Source organism: Zosterops lateralis, assembly GCF_965231275.1.
Source record: "Zosterops lateralis genome assembly, chromosome: 26".
In the NCBI taxonomy this organism is placed as follows: domain Eukaryota; kingdom Metazoa; phylum Chordata; class Aves; order Passeriformes; family Zosteropidae; genus Zosterops; species Zosterops lateralis.
The window spans coordinates 2,089,169-2,113,896 of record NC_139786.1 but is presented as its reverse complement, the minus strand read 5'-3'; the positions used below and the strand labels follow the sequence as shown (position 1 = coordinate 2,113,896).

At 46.2% G+C, this 24,728-nt stretch overlaps 1 protein-coding gene across 1 annotated transcript; it reads right to left on the bottom strand.

The window, feature by feature from the left end:
- Nucleotides 1–722: 722 nt before the first annotated feature.
- Nucleotides 723–24,334, bottom strand: TSPAN2 (tetraspanin 2). Its single transcript, XM_083878384.1, has 8 exons — nt 23,980–24,334; nt 21,233–21,335; nt 9,275–9,372; nt 8,762–8,836; nt 8,184–8,285; nt 6,953–7,024; nt 6,133–6,216; nt 723–4,629 (listed from the first exon to the last, which is right to left on the bottom strand). The coding sequence occupies exons 1-8, from the start codon at nt 24,046–24,048 to the stop codon at nt 4,564–4,566; spliced, it is 669 nt and encodes a 222-aa protein (XP_083734510.1). The 5' UTR covers nt 24,049–24,334; the 3' UTR covers nt 723–4,563.
- Nucleotides 24,335–24,728: the final 394 nt, after the last annotated feature.

Sequence of the window (24,728 nt, the reverse complement as noted above, 5' to 3'; positions counted from 1 at the left end):
CTGCTGGAGCCAGGCCAGAGGAGGCACCACGATGAGCAGAGGGATGGAGCAGCTCTGCTGGAGGAAAGGCTGGGAAATTGGGATTGTTCAATTTGGGGAGGAGAAGCTTCCGGGTGAGTTTATTGCGTGCCCTTCCAGGGCCAGAAGGGTGACTACAGGGAAGACAGGACAAGGGGGAACGGCTTCACACAGACAGTAGGTTTAGATTGGATGCTAGGAAGACGTTGTTCCCTGTGAGGGTGGTGTGGCTTCCCCGGGATCCCTGGAAGCGCCCAAAGCCAGCCTGGACGGACTTAGGGGTAAATGGGATGAGCTTTATGGTCCTTCCCGCCCAAACCATGCTGGGAGTGTGGCTCCGCCCCCCTGCGAGATTAGCCAATAGGGGGCGAGCACTGCCCTCTGTTCCGCCCACAGGGGCGGGGCCTCCCCGGCCCGGGGGTCCCCGAGGGGAATTCAGGAGGTTTGGGGTTCGAATCCCGGAGGGTCCCGATCCGGTCCCAGTCCCCATCCTGGTCCTGGTCCTGTCCCGGTCCCCAGTCCGGGGCCCTGCCTGCCTGGCTGGCCGAGGGCTGCTCCGTCACCCGGAGCCCACCCAGTGTCCTGGATGCAGCAGGTGAGGCGGAGGCAGCCCCGGGGTGCCCTCAGGGCCTGTGGGGGTTCTGTCCGCGCGGATCAAGTTCTCGCCGGGAGTCGTTTATTCCAGGTTATTTTTATTAGGAAGTCGTTTCAAATTCAAGACACAAACGCCACGTCGGAACACATCATAGGGAAGCGAAAAGCTAATTTCAGCCACAGAGTTTCTGTTTTCTTTCAAAACAAGAGGTAATTCTGCCCCAGACTTGGGCAGCACGAACCGAAACGCCAGTTGTGTCCAAAATCAGAATTTATGTACCATACACATTATCCTGGAAGTGGTTTGTGTTTTGGAGACCTCGTGGCTGGAGCACCAATAGAGAGGAAAAAGATTGAAAAGCTTTATTTATGTACATTTTCTATGAACAGTATCCGATGCTGTTAATCCTGCAAAGGCTGTACAACAACAGCATTTCAGGCCTTGAGACAACTTAATTTCATTTTCAAGACAACACGGAACACGTTTTGTTATAAAACTATCAGTATCGAGACGAGTGAAATAAGAAGGTTTTTCATTGTAAGGATGTCACAGGGCTGAGCTTCATCAGCTGCTGTGTGATCTCTGAGAGGTACCAGAACTGGCTGAGGTTTCCCTGTGACAAAGGGAAAAATCACTCCCACTGAAATCAGTTACTTAGAAAAATTAGACGAGGGAAATGTGAATAAGGATGTTTAGAGACACAATAAGGGCATCAGCGACTTACATCTTTATGCTTTAGAACAAACTGTTTGACAGGAGAACAAGAAAACGTGTGTGATGTGCTTTCAGAATTATAATACCTGGAGGGATCTGATCTTTTGTCATTTTCCTCTGACAGAGGTGCAAGGGACAGTATAAATGGGTATTTTTTTCTGCCTTATGTGGCAGTAACTTTAAAAAAATACCTTCAGAGAAAACTGCAATCCTATTAAGCACCTCTCAACAGCAGGAAACTACAAAAGACCTTTATCCCTGGATTCTGTTAAAGGCACTAGTATATGAATAACATATTGATTTCCAGCTTAATTTATACCAATAACTTAGAGAACTAAACCAGTAACAGGTGTTGTCCTGTTCCTGGAATGCAGTGCAAGTATCCCCTAGACCTAAATAACAGTAACCCTAGAGCTTATGCAGGAATGCTCAGAAAATTAATGCCCTCTTTAGAGGAAGAAAAAAAAAGAAATCCCAAACCCAAAAACACTTCAGCAGAAAGTTTGGTGGCTCGAATCTGAATTTATAGAAAGGTTTTTGCTACTTTTTCTCGTTTTCTTAAGGCACTGGGGTGGTTTTGTACTCCTGGGGGAGTGGAGGGCTGGGGAAGCAACAGCAGGGTCTGCAAGCTGCCTTGGCATTCAGTGCATCTCAAAGCAGAAGTGGGCATCTTCCAACTTCCTCAAGAAATAATAAATAAAGGGATAAACTCTGGTCCTGTCATTACATTCTGGTGCTATGAGTTTGAGGCATGAAACCCAATAATGTGTTTAAAATGAATAGGATACTGTCATTATGAGGGAGAGTGTAATACAAGATAATTGTTTTATTTGTAATCAGTTTCTTTCCCTGTAGGGCAACAATCCTGGAACCTGAACCACTGGCTGTGGTGCTGTTTTTACTGATTTTCCTGGAAAACTGGCTTGTCCTGAGTGGCAAAAATGACACTCTACAGGAGTTTCTTCTTTCTGCCAGTACCATGTTGGGATAACAGACCCCAGCTGGGCACTGCCCATCATCTCTGCAGAGCACAACCATTGCAGGGACAGCCTCAGGTACACCTGGGAGCCAGGAAATTGCTTTGCTGGCTGCTGTGTTAAACTGATGTCTAAAGTTTCATCTTCATGGATTTGCTGCCACTGCCACTCTCCCAGCTGAGCCTGTCTCTCCCTCTCCCAGCAGATCAGGGCCCTGTTTCCTATTCTGGTTCTTGCTCAATGAGGTCCCAAGCTCTGTTTTTAATTAACATCCATTGCTAATCAGCTGTGGCAGAGTGACACAAGGCTGACTCTTTGCTGGTGTGTGATCTCAGGTGTCTGAAGCTCAGCCTAAACACGGCTCAGTCAGCAGTGCCTGCTGTGCCCAGCTCTTAGTGCAGTGCCACAGCTCGTGTTGGATGATTGGAAAAGAAAAATCCATGTAAGAGACAGGAAGATGTGTCAGCTAAACCAGAGACTGACAGCAGCAGCACTGCCCCAAGTCCTGAAGTGACAGAAAACTAATGGGAGTTTGAGTTTCTTTGGGGAGTAAGAGATAACAAATAAATAATAGATAAAGGGTGGTGTATTCCACATAAACATGTGCACTAGAATACACATATTTCCTGAAATCCCATTTTGTTCCACTGTATTTCAGTGGAATAAGGACCCCACGACTTGTAAATTCCAAGGCCCCTTTAGACAATGGTCTGTTGGAATGTGCAGTTTAACTGAACTGCTCCCCATCAGGTCTGGAACAACTGCATCAGGAATCTGAACTGCTGATCACCATGGGGGTACAGTCAGTAAAGAGCTGTTCTATGAAACTGTGAATTATCTCGAGTAAGCCAAAAATTAAGAGATGTTGAGCCTTTGATATGATTTCTTTTTCTGGGAACAACCTTTCTCCCTTTTAGGCTGTTTCAAAAGAAACATTCTCTTATGAATAAATATGACACATAAAAAAATTAAAACATAGAAACAAACTATGTAAACGCAAGCCCTGAGGTATTTTCAAGCACACAGTGTAGTTTTTATATCTGACATGCAATCCAAAGGTGCCAGTAAGAAAAACTTCACGGCTCTATAAAAATGTCCCATCTTTCCTTCCTGCCTTCTGCCCCCAGGAGAGGGCGAGAGGTTGAGGTAAGAGCCCCGTGGAAGCTGTGATAGTCACAGAAGCAGAAACTGAGGATATTAAAGTGCTGTGTGTCTCTTTCTGACCACTTTCACTCTTTTTTTGGCTTCCACAGGCCAGGTAGATTCTCCAGAGATCTGACAAAGGGGCTGCTGTTTGGACCTGGGCTCCACTCCTGCACCAGTCTGTAGCCACAGTGAGGTTTTGGGGCAAAGGGGCTGCTGGATGTGGATTTTAGTGGCACCTTGAACTCACAGCTGGGTTTTTTGGTGTATCTCAGCCTAGCTTGGGAAGCTTAAGCACACTTTGCACTGCAGTTGGTCCCAAATGACTGCCTGGTCTTCCCAGCTTCCCACCTCTTTCCCCCTCTTCCTTTAGCCTGGATCTCCTTGGACATGTTTTTTCCCCCAGAGCTTTCTGCATTTACATGAAGGGTCCAGTCCTAATAAAATAAATACCCAGTCTCTGCATGACAGTGAAGTCAGTGGGTCTACTCACATGAATTCAAATTTGCTGGAGCAGGCCCTTTAGGCATTAATTATTTTTTTAAATAAAGTCCAATTTTATTAGTCCTACTCTGTTTGGGCTTTGAAAAATAAAGTCACAAAACGGATCACAGGTCTTACAATGGCATTTGTCCCTCTGCTAATTCCTGGCAAACAGGGGTTTGGTGTGAGGGGGCTCAGAGCACTCTGTCCCTGGGGGATGTGCACACCCTGCACAGGGACACTCTGGATGGACACACAGCCTGCTCCATCTGCAGGTCCTGCACATCCAGGGACCTGCTCACATCCAGATGTGTTTGTAAGGAGACAGGTGCTCACACCAAGTCTATACATGTGTAAACTCTTAATTGCACATATACAAACATTAAAAATCAAATTAGTCTTAGATGCACCTTTGCTTTTTTTCATTAAAAAGAACATTTTAACCCCCTTTTTTTTTTGTTCACTTTAGTTTTACTGTAACTAATACAATTCACCTGATCACCTAATGGGATATTTTCCTCTCAGTATGTTAAAACACTGATTAAGATGCATTACAATTATTAAATTGGGTAGAAGAGCACTTCTTGTAAGCTTAGTCTGGAACTCCTGGGGCATTGCTGTGCAGTGACAGTTTTAGATCATTTCTCTCATGTTACGGATCGTACAGCACAGAACCATGCTGAATATCATGCCAAAGATCTAGAAGAGAAGGGATGTGATTTAGGGATCCATTTACAAAACATTTAGAAAACAATTTGCATATCAGACAATCTGAAGGTCCCTATGGCAGAGCAGTGACTGCTTCCATCTACAAACCCCAAAACATCAGACAATTAACACGGAAGAAGTTTCTCTGATTTTACCAGCTCTCACTGGTTTCACTGTTCTTTGTTCTAAATGTCCAGGCAAGCACAGCTGCCCCAAATATTAATTTTATTAACATCAATTTAAGTCACATAATAATAACTGTGACTATTGGTGGTATCCTGGTATTGCACAGGAGCATTCTGAGTTTCAGATGCTTCCCCACATGGAATATGACACACATTTGAGTCAGAGCAGAGGGTGATTCCAGAGCCCCTGGAGCTGGTGCTGAGCTCTGAACAGTTCCTGTGCTCAAGAGCAAGACTGTACATTAAATCTAAACCCCCACTCGTGTCAGGGAACTTGTTCACTCGAGGGAATGATAAAAGCAGAGAGAGAGCAGTGAGGCTCTGCTTTCCTGCCACAGCTCAGTTCTCCAAAGAGCTGCCTCCTGAGGCTGCACTGCTGATGGTGGGAGATGGGCAGTGAAAGCACTGGGTTCATGTCCCTCCCCACGCAGCTCCCTAAGGACGGGCACGGCTGAGCTCCCACACCCAGCCAGTGACAGAAACAAGCAGAGGAAAAGGTGCAGGTGCATTTCTTGTGGTCACTTCAGGACCTTTGCTGTGTCTGAGGTGGGGATCCAAGGGGAGCTGATCCCAGTTCTGGTGTGTCCTCGATGTTGCTGATCTCTGTCCCAGCCCTGTGCCTGGCTGTATTTTTGACTCCCTTCACGTTTCATACAAACCCCAGGACTGTTCAATATACTCCCTATGGTTTCTGTTATCTCCAGAAACCCTTCAATTGCTTTTCAGTGTCCACATAAACCTGTGAACATCCTGCTCTTCCCAGCAGCTAAAGGAGTGTTTCTTTACTAATACTGTGTCTCCTCATGCTGCTGGTGTCTGAGTGAGTGAAACACTCTGAAAGAGAGCTGGAAAAAGCTTTGTGCTAAAGCCTGGTGAGCCCAGCCTGCCTGTCCTGGGGACAGGGTGACATCTATTGGTCACAGCTCCAGTGGGAACTCTCTGCTCCTCATGAAAACTAAAGAATGTGTCCTAAAGGATTTAAAGCATCAGACTGCAGGGGTTTTTTTCCCATACATTAAATATTGCTTCAGCTTTTGCTTTTCAGTTTGGTTCATGTGGCCTCTGCTCTCCTGCTCTTACAACAAAAGAAGATTACCATCACTTTGGACCCTGTCTAAGGACACAAAATGAATTTGAAAAGCACAGTCACACAGCCCTGCTTGCAGTGATGGGGGCAATTCCCAGGGACAAGACACACTGGAAGTGATAAGAATTGAGGAATCTCACTAGTTGCTGCAAAATACCTTCCACAAAGCCTTGAGTAAGGGACAGGGCACAAGGAGAGATTGGAGAACATAGATTTACTCACTGTGATGCTTGCAATTGCAATTCCAACAATTCCAACTAAGTGCAGATGAGTATCAATTACATTCTGAATTTCAACCAGGCAGTTCTGTTAAAAACAAGAGTAAAATATTGTTTTTATGCCTGGAAATCTACATTTCAATCAATTCTATCAGCTGTTTTCACTGAAAAATAGATAAACACAAAAATATTAGTGGAGTCACTGCCCTTATTCCTGCATCTAAACCTCAGGTTTTGCTGGATAATTTTCCCAGCATCTTCCCTTTTCTGGTGAGGCATCTGTACCTCTTGCCTGGAGTGGCTGACACATGCAAGTAATTTTCTTACACTCAGTTTTTTCCCTAAATTTAAACTCCTTTATATAACAGGCCATGCTAAATCAGGAGGTTTTGTGCTTCATTTTGACATTGAACTCACAAGCAGATTCCAGAAAAGACAGAAATTACAGAAATAATCTTTCTTAGCACCAATGAGGTTTCTAGCCAGGAGGCTCCATGCATGACTAAGGTGGGCACTTGCCAAAATTCAGCCTCCATGGGGAATTTGGGGTCCTGTTCTGTTCCCTCCTTCTCTGTTTTCCTTTCAGATGATGCAATATTGTCTCAGCCACCGTGGGATGGCACAAACAGGTGTCACAACTGAGGGCACTGTGACCTCCAGCTTAATTCTGCCTCCACTCTGCTCCATTCCATAAGGAATTTCATGCTGGAATTTGCAAGGTAAAAAGAAACACCTTCCTTTCTTTTACTTACAGAATGTCTCCAATTTTACTAAAGAAGTGACATGGAAAAGGGATTAGGACAAGCAGGACAGAGGACACTTGCCTTTGGCAGCTGGATGTTCTCTGGACAGGGTAATCCTGTTTGTTCCACATTACCTTTACCACAGCACTGGAGCTGAATGAGAGATGAAGGATAAAAGAGAGTGAAATCACAAACTTTCATACTGAAAGTGAGACAATAAATAACTAAAAAAAAAAAAAAAAAAAAAGAATCTCTACAAATCAAGTAATAACCTTATTCTCTATATTTAAACTGCTGCTTCTGGTAGAGTTCCAACTGCGTGGGACAAAATTCTCAAAAATTAGTTTCAATTTTCTGAGGTCACAACAAACAGCCACATTTGTATTAACAACAATGTCCAGAAGGGATTTTTGTTATAGTATTTCATAACAAAGCAAACAAGTGGATTTGGGAAAAGCAGATCCCTGGCTTACAAGAAAACAGGAGCTGTTAAAGGGAGAATGCAGAAAGTCCAAATATCACATACAGAATTATGGGCAGTGCATAAAAGCTACAGCAGAGAATGCTGGAATTTTATTTCTGACACAACATCGTGCTGGGTTTGGAGACAGTAATAAATCAGAGTTTCAGAGGGTTTGTTTTTCCTGTTTGCCTATCTCCCACAAAATGCTTGGAATTCTTCCTTGGGTCAGAAATAAGAGCTATGGGAGAAGGACAAAAGGGTCTGAGGTTGTGAAATGTTTGTTCTAAAGAACGTGGGAATTGCTGTAAGGAGCAACAAAGCTTGGGCTGGCTCTCCGTGGGAGGCAGTGTAGATCCAGGATGGACACAAACAGGATTAAAGAAGTCCCAGGTTGTAACTCTGACTCAGACATTCACTTTTTGGGTGGCCTGAACTGTGTGTCACAAATGTGCTCTTGGTCTTTCACCGACTTGGTTCAGCCACACTGTCCTGGGACATAGGTCACGTTTTCTCTGACAAACACAGAGGGATGCAGACATTTCTCCCTCCCTCTGCATTTGCAAGTATTTATCTGTGGATTTCAATATGCAGAAGGGCCATAACAGTCATTTCTTCTGCACATAAAGATCAGAAACATCAGAAATTTCAAAGCCTGGCTAACTGTACTTTCAAACGTAGTGATCCAGAATTCTGACAGAGCCCTCAGGAAACTCTCAAGGCTGTGAACCTCTGACTGGATTTGAATTACATTCAGTTCTATTTTGCCATGGCTCAGAGGGAGGAATTCTGGATTCTAAGGGCAGGGTGAGAGTGGAGCAGTGATGAGTGTCCAGGTGGAGGAATACTCACAGCCACATGGTAGCGATAGATGGTACTGTTGACCTTCCCCACTGGGTTTTTCATGTAGTCCTCATAAGCATCTTCATAGATTTTCTGGGCTTCCTGTATTGCCTGCAGAAATCAGACTTTCTTAAGTGAGATGTAAATAAGTCTTACCTCCAGTCCAAGACTTTCAACTTGTGTCCTCAACCTCCAGGGCAAGAAGTTGGGCCTGGCAAACAGGTATGGTGACTCAAAAGCCAGGAGGGTTTGTGGCCTGGGTCAGAATGGTCCTAGGCTCTATTCTGTGCTTTGGTTAAACACTCTGAGTTGGGGAAGTTCAGTGCCTAAATTTGTCTGCCCTTCTCCCAGGCAATATCCTCTTTTCATACAGTTCCCCTTGATGTTCCTTCAAGGCTGAACCACACCTCCACTTTTTGTTGAACAGAGGGGGCAAAAATTTCATCCTATTCATCCTATTGGTTCCAGATAAGAATATCAGAGAGTCTTCCAGGGAAAAGTCTCCTGGAAAGTTTTCCTATGGAAGAGCCAGGTCAGTGTAACTACCCCATTAGCCACTACCCCATCAGAGGCTGTTTGCTACTTACCACTTTCTTGCCTATGAAGGCAAATACTCCAGCAGTGACCTCACCTGCAAATATCACCAACAGGCAAGCAAAGAACTGCAGAGGAAGGAGAGAATCTCACATCAGTGAAGCTTGTTCATGGGGCTGCCAGCCAGCCCCTCGTCCTCCCCAGGCCTCAACAGCCCACCCTGAACCTGAGGAGCTCCTCAGGAGGCTCTACAAAGGGCTGCCAAGGCAGATTTCTTGTCACATTCAAACAAAGGGGAAATGGCAAAGATGTGGCTCAGAGGGAGCTTCAGGAAAATCAGAGGGTAATTCCAGGGAATACATCCCAAGGGACAGCAAAGGCACCTCTACATGTACACCAGCTCTGCAGGAGCGGGGTGGCTGCTGAGTCCAGAGAAACTGGATTGGCCAGTAAAAGGACATAAGAGGTGCTGAACTGCAAAGATCTTTCCATTAATGACACCAAGCACTGAATGCTTTGGATGGTTTCCTTCACAGTCTGGGCCCTGGAAACCTTTTTTTACTCACTGTTCCAATTAAGCACTGGGACTCCCGTGCTGCTCCACAGCACCCGAAAAATCCAACTGCTGACATGATGGCCCCTGCTCCCACCAGTACATAGAGTCCTGTGGAAATCAGAGCCAGGCAACAATTTCAGAAGGTTTCTCTCCCCAAAGCCTGCGACCTATTTCATCAGCATCACCCATTTACAGACAGAACAAGGTCTCTGGCTCTCACAAAACTGGTTACACAGAAAAGGCTCTCTGACCACCACGGCAGGAGAGCAATGCTTTCTTCAGAATTCTTGGAGAATCACATAAGACAATTTGAAATTAGCTCAGTTGGTTAGAGCATGGTGCTAGAAACACCAATTTTGCAGGTTTAATTCCTGGATGGGCCGTTCACTTCATGATCATTGTTGGCCCATCCCTTCCAATTGAGAATATTCTGTGACTTCCACCTTCCAAGTTTGTTGAGGGACAGCTGAGTGCAGGAAGAACAAGCCTCATACCAATCCAGAACCCCCTTACACCTCTGTAATAAGCAGTGTAAGGCAAAAACCCCCCAGCTTGGCTAGAGGGCTTATTTCAGGGAAACCTGGGGCTGGAAATGTGCAGGGGGAACAGAAAGGAACATGGGAGATGACAGCATGGCTACATACAGATTTAGGACCCCAGCTGTAACCTGGCACCTAGAAATACTCTTATTCAATAGCTGTTTTGTTTTTGTTTTTATTTTTATTTATTTGTATGGGCTTTATCTAGGACAAACGGAAGTCAGAGCACAGAGTTTTTCTTTCCTAACTTGTGAATGTTCATGTTTTGATCTGTGCTTAGGCAACACATGGGTTCCTGTGGGGGTCAGCTCCCACCAGACCACAACCACGAGGCTGTGCCTTGGCTCTGGTACTGTCTTGGTGAAATTCCAGTCCTTGCCCTGTGCAGGACGTGCAGAAATGTGCCGTGCCAAGGGAAAAAGGGCTTCATCTTCCTTCTCCTCGTGTCCTTGTGGTGAGGGACAGTGGAGCTGCAGTTGGAGTGCACTAGAGGGCACAGTGAGCTTTGCTCCCAGCCTGGACTGCCCAGGCTTCCAATGAGAGCCTTTAGTGTGCTCAGTTATTACCAGTGTAAACATTATTATAAAATCCGACCCAGGCTTAGCAGAGCTGCTGGAATTTGCTGTTAGCAGGCCTTGTGTAACCTGGACTAGAAAATCCTACAGACGACAATTTGCAATTGCTGGGAAAATGTAAAACCAGTCAATGAGTGCAGAACTTCTGTGCAGCTGCTGTGCCTCAGTGGTGCAGCCTGCTCGGGGAAGGGAAACTCCTGCCTGCTGCCCATTCACTGCCACATCACCCTCCAGTCTCTGTGTCTATCCCAGTTCTTGTGATCCTTCTCCCCTCCCTCCTTCTGCCCCAGTTCCTGCTGACAGATACATTCTGATAAATAGCAATAAAACAATTACAAGTAATATGGCTTTGCCCTACTAATTGTAATATTCACAGTGCTGGGGGGACGCTGTTTGCTCTCTGTGTTGGCAGTTCTTATTCCATGTTTTCTGGATTTTTAGTAGTCAGCCACCTGGGACTTTCTGGGACTGAGCATTCTTCAGGCTGTACTTGTACACATATTCACAGCACTGTTTTTTACCGATGTACAAAGATATTTATGGCTCAGGGGAGAAAGGTCAGATGGAAGATGAATTGGAAAAGACACAAAACCCTTGCTCAGGTGCAGAACCTGGTGCTGAACAGCCAAACACCAACACTGCCATTTCCTGGCATCTCCATGGTAACAAACACAGTATAATTACAAAGAAGTTTCCTGGACGTATCCAGTGTGTCACTCCCTACTCCTGTCCTTGTACTTATCAGGCCACTTAGCAAAGATAAATGTGAGTAAGGAGACAGGAAAGGACTCTTCCCATTTCTCTCTGTTATCTGCAGCGAGGAAAGACAAAGCTCGCTGAGTCTCAGGGCCGAGACCACTTTCAGGATTTTGGATTTGCATTTCTCAGAGAAACAGCCTGAGCATTTCACTCGGATGACTCAGAGCTAAACCACTACCTCAATGAGAACTTCCCTTTTAAGGCGTGTTACAGGAAGAACTCACACCACTCACTAAACAAAGCTGAGCCCAACAGCTGAGCCAGCCAGGAGTTAAAATCCACCTTCTTCCATCTTCTGCTCAGGAGAGTTCATCCCCCTTTGCCTTTCTCATCCTGGGACTGCCACTTGCTGATACCCAGCTATTTCTAGATGGAAAATAACGTTGGCACTTAAAATTTCCACAAATTTAAATCTATTTTTTACTTTTCTACTCTATATACACACATGTAATCTTTCACACAGGAATGAAAATTGTGATTTGGGGGTTGTCCTGAGGCCAGGACTTGGCCTCAATGATCCTTGTGGATCCTTTCCAATTCTGAATATTCCATGAGACACATGAAGAGTAGCTTGAAAAAAAAAAAAAATTCCAAGAGGCCAAGTTACTTCTCAGTTTGCACTGAGAGCTTTCCCAGCACCCACATCCAGGTGGAAGATGATTTCCAGGAAATATGTTATAATTTATGGCTTAAACATCTTCAGGAAGGACTTTTGCCTATTGTAGCAAAGCTGGATTACAAAAGCTGCAGAGAGGCTCTGCTCACTACTCGAGATAAGATAAAGTGGCTCCGCTCAGACCTGGGGATACATTCACACAGGGATGGAGTTCAGCACTCTTTGCCTCTTTTACTATTAAGTAAAATATATCAAAGTTTTGGCACCAAGATCTAACCTCGTTTGCTTTAAATAATGATTTTTGAGTAGATTTTGAACCTTTTTGGGTTTGATCTGTTTTTATTCACAGACTTTGTTTTCTTTGCTCTTCTGTTCGAACTGGTTTGTAACAATATCAAAGCTGTAGATACAGAAATATCCTGGATGGTGTAAGTATGTAAAACAAGGATCTGGTATTTCTTTTCTTAGAGGGCTGTACACAGCAATGTGGGCATGATCACCTCAAATTCTTGATAAGAACAGACCTAAACTTAAAATGAAACTCTCTGGAGAGGAAAAAAAACAAAGGGTGGCAATGTCTGGCACACAGCCCTTGGAATCCCAGCCTCACCTAAAGCCACTGAGAGCTGTCAGGATCAGCAGTGCAAACCCAGACATTTGGTTGTTAATATCACACCTTTCCTTGCAATAGTATCCAGTGTCAGAAGTACCTCAGCTTCACTAAAACCCATTCCTTCCCAAAAAAAGCAGGATGGAAAACCTTAATCAACTTCTATTTTTCATCAGCACTTCCACTGCAAAATACAAAGCCTTGGCATGGCCTCCAACTTGGCATCTACTGCACAGCAGGGAAACAAAAAAAAAAGTCAGTTTATAGGCACAAAATGGGACAGGTTTGAGAGCTACAAACTGACACAAAAACTTCACCACAAAACTCAACACGGCAAAAAGAAGAGTGTGAGTCAGGTCAGGGTAGAGAGCTTGTTTTGGCGAGTGGAAAATGATGAGAAGACTGTCCAGCTGCAGCTTTTTGTGCAGCAGAAGGAAAAAAGTACAAGGTGGAAAGGAAGCAAAGGTTTGTGGCCTTTGTGAATTCTTTCCTCTCACCTCTCGTTGCCTCTGTTCATTTCCTGCAATTCTGCTCTTTGGTCTGTGTGTGCTCACGGAGAGGAGAGAAGGTTTGGCACCTAAAGGGAGAGCTGGGAATGCAGAGAGCTGCCGTGGCATCGAGGAGAGCCAAAGTGGCCCCAGGGACAGAGCTCTGCCACCTGGGATTGCCCACACTCGGAATATTTATTCCACCTGCATTTAGGACCCACAGGCAGGTCAGTCTCAGGTCCTGAATGCAAAAGGATGAAGAGGCACATTCCAAAGATTAAAATCCATGTGCAAATCTGGCAGAAAATTGATTTAGGCAGACACAGCCAGTGCACTGAGGGGCTTCTGGAGGAAACGGGGGCTTCTTTATAACCCCAGGAGGATGAAAAACAACATGTCACAGCACTGGGAATTTTTGGACAGAGCCTATTCTCTTCAATTTTTTTTTTTTTTTTTTTTTTTTTTTTTTTTTTTTTTTTGGGAGGAAATATTGAGGTTTTGGGGTGTGGTTTGTTTTGCTGTACTGACACCTTCCCTCTCCCTCCCCCCCCCAGCTTTTTATAGATGTGAAGAGAAATAAAGACTTCTCCTTTTAGCAGTGAGTCAAGTGAGAGAACACCTGATAACAAATTGATTTCCCTTCTGGCTGTAATTTAGTGAGTGTAAGAGGGGAAGCCCCTTCTTCTGCCATTGTTTTCTTTTGCAGAGACAAATTTGGAAAGCCATAAAGCAGCAGTTTTTCTGTATATTTGATTTTTTGATTCATCCCATGGGGAAAATCATTCTTTCCTGAAATGAATTTGTCAAATGGGGGTTTTCCCTGTGAAAATTTCAACAGGAGGGATTCCCATTTTCTAGCAGACTCTGCTTTGCAATTAATTACAATTAATCAAAATGTTATCTGGCAGTCTCAGAGTATCCTGTGGCTCCCAGTAGTGAAAAATGGCAAATCCACAACCCAGCAGATCTGTGCATCAGCCTCAGTGCTCGTGGCACAGAGTTCTTCCCTAAGATATTTCTCTGGATATAAGGACAATCCCTTCTTGGGCTGTACGTGGAGACAGGAGATCTGCAAGTCTGAAAAAGCACCTTAAAAAGGATCAAGGGATTCTGTGTGTCACTACCTCTGTGATTAGCAATGATACAGAATTCCATCTCTTTAAATCAGATAAAAGAGGAGGATGGAATTTCATAGCTACTGGCTGCAATATATTTTTTATGTATATCAAGAGTGAGGGAAGGACCAGCCTGGGCTGGAAGAGATCTAATTTCAGACTCTGGAAGAAAACCCACTCCCAGAGCTACTTTTGTTTGTTTGTTTGTCTGTTTTTCCACAAGTCTTACTGAAGGTTTGAGGCACAAATCCCTACTGCGACGAGCAGGAGCAGACAAACACACCCTGTCTCTGTCTGGCTTTATTTCACATGGGTTTCTTGTTTACCTGGCTGCTATGGGCACTTTCCATTTGAAATAATTATCCTTTTTTTTTTTTTTTTTTCCTTCTCTTTTGGGCTGAGTAAATAACACTGAACAAACCCCCAACTGTTCCTACTCCACGGAGAGAACAAGCAGCTCTGTTCTGGGGGTGAGGGACCCAACAGCAGCAACAGCAGAGCCCAGGACCCACACAGGGCTTGGAGGGATTTTCCTGGGGTTGTGTGTTCCTTGCAGCCCAGGAGGCAGATATCCTCCTCCCCTGAAGGACTGAGGCTCTCCAGCCCTTAGGAGAGCACCAAGGAACTTCTAGCACAGACACACTCCTGGAAAATATGAGAAACACACGTAGGAGTTGAGAAAAAAACAGCCAGACAGGGACGGTTGTGTGTGTGGCACCAAACTCCTGAAACAGGCTTGTTACTAGAAATTTCCATTGTATATTTATTTATAAAATACATTTACAGAACTGGAGAAAAGCTGCAGAGGCCTCTAAAGTGACATGAATTTCTGGAAAAGTGGAGCATAGCCTTAATTTGAGCACAATGGATATATCTGATTAATTGTCTTGTGTGAATTCAGCAGGGTTTTCGTGGTTAATCTTCCAAAACCACAAAAGCATTACAGGCACCAGCCAGTATGGAGGCTTCTGCTGATGCACAAATTATGAATTTCAATTTAAAAGCAGCCTCACTCTAATGTAACATCACAGTCCAGTTCCTCCCTTTCCCCCAGAACACCGGCCCTGGTTACAAATCCTGCTCACATTCATCCCTAAATAATTATGGTCCAGATTCACCTGAGGCAGGGTGTTCCCAAAGCTGTTCCCAAAGGCTCTGTCGGTGTCTGTCACCTTCACTAAACTCAGGTGTCACCAACACACCTGTGCCAGCTGGAGCTGTTCTGCCCTGGCTGAACTTCACAGACCCCCGGGGCAATGGATTCTACAGTTCAATGATGTGAATAGGATGGGAAAACTTCCTCCCATGGGACCTGTTGTCAGAACCACAGGGCCAAATGTCTTGGTACTTTTTCTAGTTTTGTTGCATCCTTTTTGTCTAGAACCACAGAGCGTTCAGGACACAGAGTGCATGGAAATGTACACAATGATGTTTTCAATTGGATTCCCATTTCCTTTCTTCATAATTCCTGACATTCATATGCCTGTTTGACTGCAGTAAGCAAAGCACTTTGTTGTCAAGAGCAACTGATAGTGAGTCTAAGATCATATTCACGTGTGGTTGTAGCTAATTTAAAGTCTGTCAGTGTTTGTACTGCTTAAATTATCTGTTACCACTTGCATCACTTTGTTGATACTGTATTTCTTCTGCCTTTGTAACACTCAGTCATCTGGTATTCTGAAATCCTCTTGTGATTCTCTGCAATCCTCTCTAGATTAGGACACTCTGGATAATCCTGTGAGGGCATGAGCCAGCTCAATCCAAATCTTCTGAAGATGTTTTTGAACTGGCACACCCCAAAAAGGATCCTGAGAGCTTTTTGGTTCCTGGTTTTTTTTTTTTTTTTTTTTTTTTTTTTCCAGCAGACAAAACACTTTCCTCTTAATGGCTTCAAAGTGAACAGTCCAAATGTATTTACAGCTCTGTCAGAGTGAAACACAGCACAGGACATTTCCTTTATGGGAGTTATAATGGGTTATACTGGTTTGCTTGTTATGTAGAAACTGCTTCAGAGCATGTAGAGCTCCTTTTGAAGAGACTGTAGGAAAAAGGAGCCTGAGCAACCCTGGAGCTTGGGGTGCTGCTCCAACAAGAGGAATCATTGAAGGGCTGGGTTGGAAGGGTCCTTAAAGATGATGTAACTCCAGCTCCCTGCCATGGGACACCTTCCACCATCCCAGGGTGCTCCAGGGGCATCCAAGGGTGGGAAGCACCTTGATGCCTTTTACTCCCCGCAGGACCAGGGACAGTTTATCCCCAGTCCCTTCCTGCAGGTGGCTCTTTCCAGAGAGCTCCAAGTGTTGCTGTGGTGAGCTCTGGGCTGGCCCTGGGCAGCCTGAGCAGAACAGGGACTCCTGGAGCCCTCCCGGGGCTCAGCAGTCACAGCAGTGCCCCCAGTGAGCAGGAACCAGGGTGGAGAAGGAAATGGGGTAACTGTGGGTTTGGCTGCTGCTCTGGCCTGGGGCTCTCTGGCTCTTACACAGCTACAGCAGGGAGAGGAGGGTGGGAGAAGTCACCCAGGAGGACAATTTAACAGGCAAAAAGCATAAAGTGCATTATCATGCTTAAGTGATTAAAGAAAAAAAGCCTCCTGAACCTTAGCATCTTGCAAATATACAGCAATAACCCTGAGGCAGATGGACAGATTGTTCCATTAGGCTAAATGAGCTTGTTTGGTCAGAATTGCCTTTATTTTGTCAGGGGGAATACTGACTCTCAGGAACTGCTGCAAGGTTTTGTGATCCAGAACAGAGACTGAGGCCTTTAGAACAACTTTCACTTTGAGCAAGGTTTTCTCAGGGGGTGATAATGTTGTTGTCATATTTTTAAAGCCAATTTCCAGTGCAGCAGTTTCCGTTTTCCACTCAGGGCCACTATCAGCTTTTTCTAAAACACTCTTCCTGAGTGGCAGAAAATGAACTCTGCACACAAGATGATAGGAAGAAAGACAAATTCATTGCTTAAGTCTTAAGTACAGACTAAAAGCCTCTCCAATACATGATGGCAGGATCATTTCATGCTCCTCCTGTGGTTTCACATCTCTACACAGGGGCTGCTTTGCCAACAGCTCTCATTTTAAAGGCTGGTAGAGTTTGAAAGGTGGTGGATTTAGGAGAGAAAATCCTGTTGACTAAGGGTTTAGTGCTTGACTCCAAAATAGATGAGTAGAACTTGAACAAAGTGAGGCACAGGAGCAGAGAACTGCAGTTCACATGGATGGAACTCCAGCCAGCTCCTGTTTGTATGGGCATCCACTGCTATGGAGAAAAACTACTAATATCCTTCAGCTCCAGACATGACTTCATATCCGAAGGCACGCTCCATCTAACTGCACCTTTCAAAGCCAGCACTATCACTCCTGCTCTCGCTGACCCCAAGAAAAAGCCACAATCACCCTAAAACTTTTGTCTACAGCTGTTTTGGCCCTGATGGATCCACAGATTGGATCATATGACTGAAACAAAGAGATCAGAAAAGAGCAGGAGGGTTGTGAGTTCTGACTGTGCAGGAGAAGCAACATTTCAAGGCTGAGAAAGAGCCACCCAGGCTGATTTGTTTGCATTCATCAGGTTTTGTTACCATTCCTGAGGGAGTTTGTTGAGTACCTACACTTCACTTTGATTGGTGCTGGCAGGAATGGGACCCTCTGCAGTTCATTTCTGAGGAATACAGAGTTTGTCCTGATTCTTGCCCTTTGTCCACCAAAAGCAGAGAAGGAAGGAGTCTGGAACTGATCCTTAAAAAGTCCCTATCTCAGTTTTTGCTTTACTTGCACTCAGCAGCACTTGGTCTGTACTACTGTGCTTTAGTTATTCTTAAAATTAAGAACAGCACTACTGCAAGGAATTAATTAAGGGCCAATTACTTGTGAGATAGCAATGCTGACACCCTGAGTTCCCACAAGCATCTTATTTCCTTTTGACTTGCTGACCTTCCTGCCCAGTAAAAAATTTCCCAGTCTTGTTACAGGAGTCTCCATAAGGATGAGCAATCAAGGGAATTCCTTTAATTCTACAGATCTTTTCTCTGTTTGATCAGTGCAGTGTCACAGACAACTCAGATAAAAGGGTATCTGCCAGCTATGGACCTTTGCTGAAATTATAATTTTTTCTCTTTTTTTTTTTTTTTCTCTCAAGTGCAGCTAAGAGAGGGATCTGTGAACTCTACCAGGGCTGAACTGCAGCTGAACAGGGAAGCCACAGTTTTGCTTCAGCACTGGAAGCACAGGCACAAAAACTGTACTGTGAGATGGAGTAACATAAAAATATATCCCATTGTAGAGGGAACTCCAAAAGCTGGGGAGCTGCAGGGAGAGGATGTCCAATTTTAGGAGCCTGCTCCAGTCTAATATATGTCTGGTAAAATGGTTGGAGACTGTGTCGGTCAAAGACTTCCAATTCCAACCTTTCCTGTTGTAGATTTTTCACTGCAAACTGCAGCGGGGAATATGGATCACCAAACACAAAACCACAAGCAACAGAAAGCGAGGAACACATATGTGCTTGCCCACAGCACTGCTGCCTCTAAGCTGTTCTCCAACCAACAAAAACATCTCAGTGGCTGGAAAAGATGAACAGGCCTGGTTTGCCAAGTCATGGCCCGAACTATTCCAGGGGCAGAACAGACAGCTGGACTGCTGGTAAAGAACAGGGCTATTTAAGGAGACTCACTCTGGCCTAATGGAAAATGCAAGGATAGAATTATCAATTATTTTACACTAACCCAGCATTTCAGATCCAGGAAAAAAACAATCACAAGGAAGCAGAAGAGAGAAGCTGGTTAGACTCGGCTGGCAACTTGATCCAGGTACAGAAAGAGCAGAATGTGCTGCCCTTTAGAAGAAAGAAAATTAACTTTTTCAGAAGATGGTGATTATGGAGTGTTTCAGCCTACAAAGTAAACTCCAAATGCACCTGCACTGTTGTTCCAAGTTGATGTGATGACAGGGCCTTGGGTTATCACAAGGAGCCACAAAAGCCATCAGTGGAACAGAGACATAGAAATTATTTTTGGATGTATAGTTATGCTGATATTTTAAGTCATACTGCTGATGTGCTTTCTCTTTCAGCCCTCAGGGCAGCTGCTCCTGGTGTGCTGCACAGTGTTCCATATTAAGAATTCCTATGCAAAAGCCTGGCTGCCACCCAGAAGGCATGTTAGAGAGCAAACACACAGAGCCAAACAAACAACAGTCCCAGAGACTCTGAGAAAGGCCCAACACACAACTGCCAAGGGGGACTCCGAGCTGAAATCTCCTAGAGAGGGAAAGCTCTTCAGCATGACCTTCAAACACAGCTTTGTCTGCTGCAAACCCCACTGTAACTGAACTTCTCACTGTCCTTTTACCGGGGCCTTGGTCCCAGACTGTTGACAGCCTGAGCACGGCTGTGCCATCAGATGCTCAGGAGTCACAACAGCTTTTAGCAGGATTTGTAATGAGAGAGGGAGGGAGGCAGAAAACTCTTTGGTTTTCTTTCACAGGAATGCTCTGTTCAGTGCCTATTACAAAAAAAGGGCAAAACCTTTGCTTTAGAATTCAGTCCGAAGTGCAAGTTTAAAAGATTTCTGGACATCTCTGTGCCCTGTTCCTCAGCACTTCCTCTCACAGTTACATATTTCAACAGGCAGCTCTATAAATACGTGTGGCAGCCCAAGAACTGAATGTCATGGTGTCTGATGAAATTTTTACAAGAATCTTCCCCAGGACTTCCCAAAATTAACAACTTTGAACAACTTTTGTAATTTCTATACAGGGCAGAAGCAGACTACATCTTTTGGAGATTTAAATGCACATGCACCAAATAATATCTTGTTTACACCGTGTGTTCCAGGCTGTACATTCACAGCACAGGATTTAGCACTTTCTGCCTTCCAACAAACCAGCAGCACTTGATTTGGAAGGCCAGAACATCTTTCTGTCTTGTTTGCTCTCCTGGGACAAACATAAGTGGATCAGGCAGGGAAACATTCCAATTTACAGCACAGGGAATTCAGCAGGTATAAACTGGATCTGGAAATGAAGTTGGTGATCTAATATGCTGCTGTCATAGCAGCTCAGATGTAAGAGAAAAAGTAAATCATACTTCCTTGGCTCTCTGTGGACATGCTGCAGGGTGTTTTACAATAACACTCAGGTCCCAAACAATGTTTTCATCTGAATGGTTTTATTCAGCCTCACAAAATCCCATGGAAATATTGCTGGACATTCTCCCCATCTATTCCCAGTTCTGTGCTTCCAGCCTGGCTGCAGATGCTAAAGAAACCTGGGCCTGGGGCTGTGGTGGATTCAAGTCAAAGTCTCCACTGAGAGAATTGGGGTGTTTAAGGTAATTGCACAGTCTTGGAGTGATGGGAAACTGCTGCAGGACACCTCTGGTCAACTCCCAGTCCTTCCACCCTGTCAGAGTGGCTTCATGGCCAGGGCAGGACCGGGTATTCACTCACATTTGGCATTTGTAGATGGCAAAAATGTTTGCACCAAAGGGATTTTATTGGGTCTATCTCCAGGGGTGATGAATTAAACAGAAAAAAAATCCAACTTTTCTAGTGTAAAGGTTGTTACAGTTGCCAGTGGCAGAGAGCTGCAGTTGCTGGCAGTCTCACATAGCTGCTATTTAAGGGTGTCTATAGATATGAAATATGGGTGGCATTACCCAAAAATCCACCTGGAAATCCCAGGGAGAAAAAAGTTAACTTAAATGCTAAAATTAGACATAACTAATCCCAGTTCTGTGGGCACAGGAACTACCTGATTCCTGCCCAGGTTGGACAAACAGCTCCTGAGATGACTGAACACCAGGCAAGGTTCACTTTTCAGCTGTGGAAGGATTTGCTCTGACACTTCAGTCCCACTGAGGCCTCCACAGGGAGAACTGCTGAGCAGAATTTTGCTGCTGCCCTGGTTCTGGGAATATTCTGAAAGGACACTTGTTTTGTTGGCTGGCAGCTGCACAGAAAACTCAGGAGGGATATATTGGTGAGCCCCACAAGTCTCTGACCTGTCTCACCTTCTATTCTGAGAGTATTAGCACAATTCACTTAGGATATGTGGGGACTGGATCTAATCCAGGAGAAGAGATTAATTAGGTCTAAGGAAGTGGATGCCAATCAGAGAAAGGTCAAAAGCCATCACATACATGGCACACAGCACCAGAATATCCAGTTTTGTGTAGGAATTGTTGACCTTGTCAATGTGTAAGGTACATTCACCTGCCCCAGGATACAACCAAGGCTGGAGGCTGCTGCCCTCCCAGCACTGGAACTTACCCATGAAGAAAAGTTCTGGAGACTTTTTGTCTGTAGCAAACTCTGCCATGGGCCCTCCAAAGCGCAGCCACAGCCCGAAGGCAATGACAGCCAGTCCCGCCAGCTGCAACACAAACACACCAGTCAGGGCTGCAGGGACATACACAGGGAGAGCATCACAGGGGTGTCTTGGCACCTTGTGCTTTCTTGAAATCTCACAGCTCAGAATTGCACTGTCAGAAAATTCATGCAGCACTTGCCAGGGTCTGATAGCAACAAATTCCTATTACAGTGTAATGTGCTTCTTTTTTTCAGCTCTTCAGTGTAGTGGTGCTTCTGAACTTACTAGTGACTCTCAGACCTTGTCAGTCATTTAATCATCAAAACTGGGCCTGAAAGAGACATGGAGTGGGGCAGGGGACCCCCACCAAAACTAGGGAGGTACAAGAATTATTACTGGCTAGATATCTTGGATCACAGAAATTACAAACCAGTCATAGATGCTGTCAAGTGCAAGGAAAAATTCTCTTTAATGTGAACAAGATTAGGTCACAAAGGAGTGTCACAGCCTGTTGTTTGAGGGGAAAGATCTACAGGTCTTATACCAGACAGATCATCAGCCTGCCAGGCAGGGCTGTGTGTCCTGTCAGAGAGCTCCAGCATCCCACAGGAGCAGAGCTGTGTGTCCTGTCAGAGAGCTCCAGCATCCCACAGAAGCAGAGCTGTGTGTCCTGTCAGAGAGCTCCAGCATCCCTCAGGATCAGAGCTGTGTGTCCTGTCAGAGAGCTCCAGCATCCCTCAGGAGCCGCGCTGTGTGTCCTGTCAGAGAGCTCCAGCATCCCTCAGGATCAGAGCTGTGTGTCCTGTCAGAGAGCTCCAGGATTTCACAGGAGCAGAGCTGTGTGTCCTGTCAGAGAGCTCCAGCATCCCTTAGGAGCAGAGCTGTGTGTCCTGTCAGAGAGCTCCAGGATTTCACAGGAGCAGAGCTGTGTGTCCTGGCAGAGAGCTCCAGCATCCCACAGGAGCAGAGCTGTGTGTCCTGGCAGAGAGCTCCAGGATTTCACAGGAGCAGAGCTGTGTGTCCTGTCAGAGAGCTCCAGCATCCCACAGGAGCAGAGCTGTGTGTCCTGTCAGAGAGCTCCAGGATTTCACAGGAGCAGAGCTGTGTGTCCTGTCAGAGAGCTCCAGCATCCCTCAGGATCGGAGCTGTGTGTCCTGCAGGCAGCTCCAGCACCCCTCAGGATCAGAGCTGTGTGTCCTGTCAGAGAGCTCCAGCATCCCTCAGGATCAGAGCTGTGTGTCCTGTCAGAGAGCGCCAGCATTCCTCAGGAGCAGAGCTGTGTGTCCTGTCAGAGAGCGCCAGCATCCCTCAGGAGCAGAGCTGTGTGTCCTAGCAGAGAGCTCCAGCACCCCTCAGGAGCAGAGCTGTGTGTCCTGTCAACAGGAGCAGGCACAGTGTCCTGCTGCTGCCCAGGCCCAGAGCCTCAGTCTGTGGCACCTGCACAACCTGGACAAGGCTCACAAACACCTGCTGCTCCCCATGTGGGTGCCAGCCTGGCACGGTGCTCCCCTAACCTGTCCTGCATTCCTTGGCACTTGATCCACTGGCACAGCTCCACGAGTCAAGAGAGCAGGGAATTGTGCAGCTGGAGAGCTGGGGATCCCAGCTGCAGGGTGTGGGTGTCCCAGCACAGGGTGAGGGTCCCCTGCCACCCTGTCACAGCATGGGGACCTCCCTGCTGACAGTCTGCTGGGCCTCTCCAGGCTGTGGAGTGCCCCTGGCAGCTCGGGATGAATGTCCCAGCCAGCTGAGGAGATGGTTCCTTCCATCTCAGCGACAAGGCAGATAACAAAACACAGTACTTGTCACTTTCGAGAAACAAATAACACAAAGCTTTGTCCTTCTGCTGCCTTGCAGCTGCAGCTGGGCAGCATCACTGTGCCCCTCCAGCCCGAGCACAGCAGCACTGTGTCCCCGGAGCGCGCAGCGCTGTCACCACGAGGGAACAGCCTTTGCTCTAACTGTGCTTCAAGCATAAAGGAGACAAAAGCCCAAAACTGCTTGCTCCAGAGAGGCTGAACAGGATGACTTTGTGACTTCTTTTAAAAAGACCCCAGTGAATCAGAAGGAAAGAAAAAGACATTTAAGAAGATAACATTGCTGATTGTTTTCTGGAAAGCTGAAGGGAGAACAGAGAATGAAGGAAAGTGAGAGAAGAGAAAGCGTGAATTCAGCTGCGTGGAACTGTGAGACTATTGAAAAGGTGCAATGAGGGAAGAATGGACACAGCATTCCTTAAACTCTTGGGGGTGATGCGAGGACTTTGTCTTAGGATGAACTTGCAGCAGCTGTTGGCTCCCTACTTGCGATGACATTAGTAAAAAGCACCGTGATGATGCTGTGAAATGTCCTGCTCACTGCACTGCACTGGGGGAATCTCTCCCAGCCTCCTCCTGCAGCCGCGCAGTTGCCGGGGAAATGATCGCTACTTTAAACGATCAGTTTAGACAGATGCTGTCTCTACTCAGCAATGTCATCCTACACCGAGCGGTGCTTTCCCAGGGAGAGCTGCATCTCTCTAGCAGCGAGCAGAAGCCGGGAGCGCTGGGCGGGAGCTCCAGCAGCTTCAGCTCGGATCCCGCAGGGCTGTTCGGAGGGAGCCGCGCCCTTGCCAGTCCCCGGACACCCCCGGGCACCCCCAGACCCCGGGTACTCCTGGCTCCCCGCACCCGCAGCAGGTGCCCCTGCCCCGCCCGGCCCCGCTCACCCAGAAGGTCAGGTTGAAGATGAAGAGCAGGATCTTGATGCAGCGCATCCCTCCATAGCCCACGCCCATGGCGGGCGCCGGCTCCGGCAGCAGCTCCCGAGGCGGCTCGGGCGGACTCCGGCGGGGCGGCCCCGGGGGCAGGTGCGGGGCCGGGCGGATCCGCCGACCTGGGCCCGCCCCGGGGCGGACTCTGTGCCCGGCTCCGAGCCCGGGGGTTCCTGCGGCCGCCGGGCGGGGCACGGGCGGGGCCGGGAGTCCCTTCGCCCCGTGCCGTCGGTGAGATCTCTCTCGTCTCTAAAAGACGCTCCGATATTGCAGATGCTGCCCACAAACTGACAGCCAGGACCAAGAATGTGATGTTAAACTTGTCTTAGTTCATAGCCATAGCTAAGAGCCCCTCAAGTTCATTTTCTTTATTCTCTAATTCCACCCCAAATGCTGCCTCTGCTGTCAAAATCTTACAGCTTTACCATCTTGGTTCATAGCATAGCTAAGAGCCCCTCAAGTTCATTTTCTAGTCGTTAATTTGTTCTCTAATTTGACCCAAAATGCTGCCTCTGCTGTCAAAATCTTACAGCTTTACCATCTTCTGATTTTATTTTTTTTTTTTTGAACTGCTCCTTCGAAGTCTCCAGGAACTCTGAGTCCCAAGTTGCCTGTGGGGCTTTGACAAGTAAAGTTGTGTCTGTGGAAAAGTGGGGTTTCTATGTTAAACGTTTCCTCTCCTTATCTAACGAATAAAGGACATA

Bases quoted from the DNA above. Each gene is read 5' to 3' on its own strand.
- TSPAN2 (XM_083878384.1), bottom strand. From the start codon at position 24,048: ATGGGCGTGGGCTATGGAGGGATGCGCTGCATCAAGATCCTGCTCTTC. The intron at 8,837-9,274 runs GTGAGTAAAAAA...CTTCCTCTGCAG, and splicing joins CCCAGTGCTTAATTGGAACA to TTCTTTGCTTGCCTGTTGGT. The intron at 6,217-6,952 runs GCAAGTGTCCTC...TGTTTTTAACAG, and splicing joins AGAACATCCAGCTGCCAAAG to AACTGCCTGGTTGAAATTCA.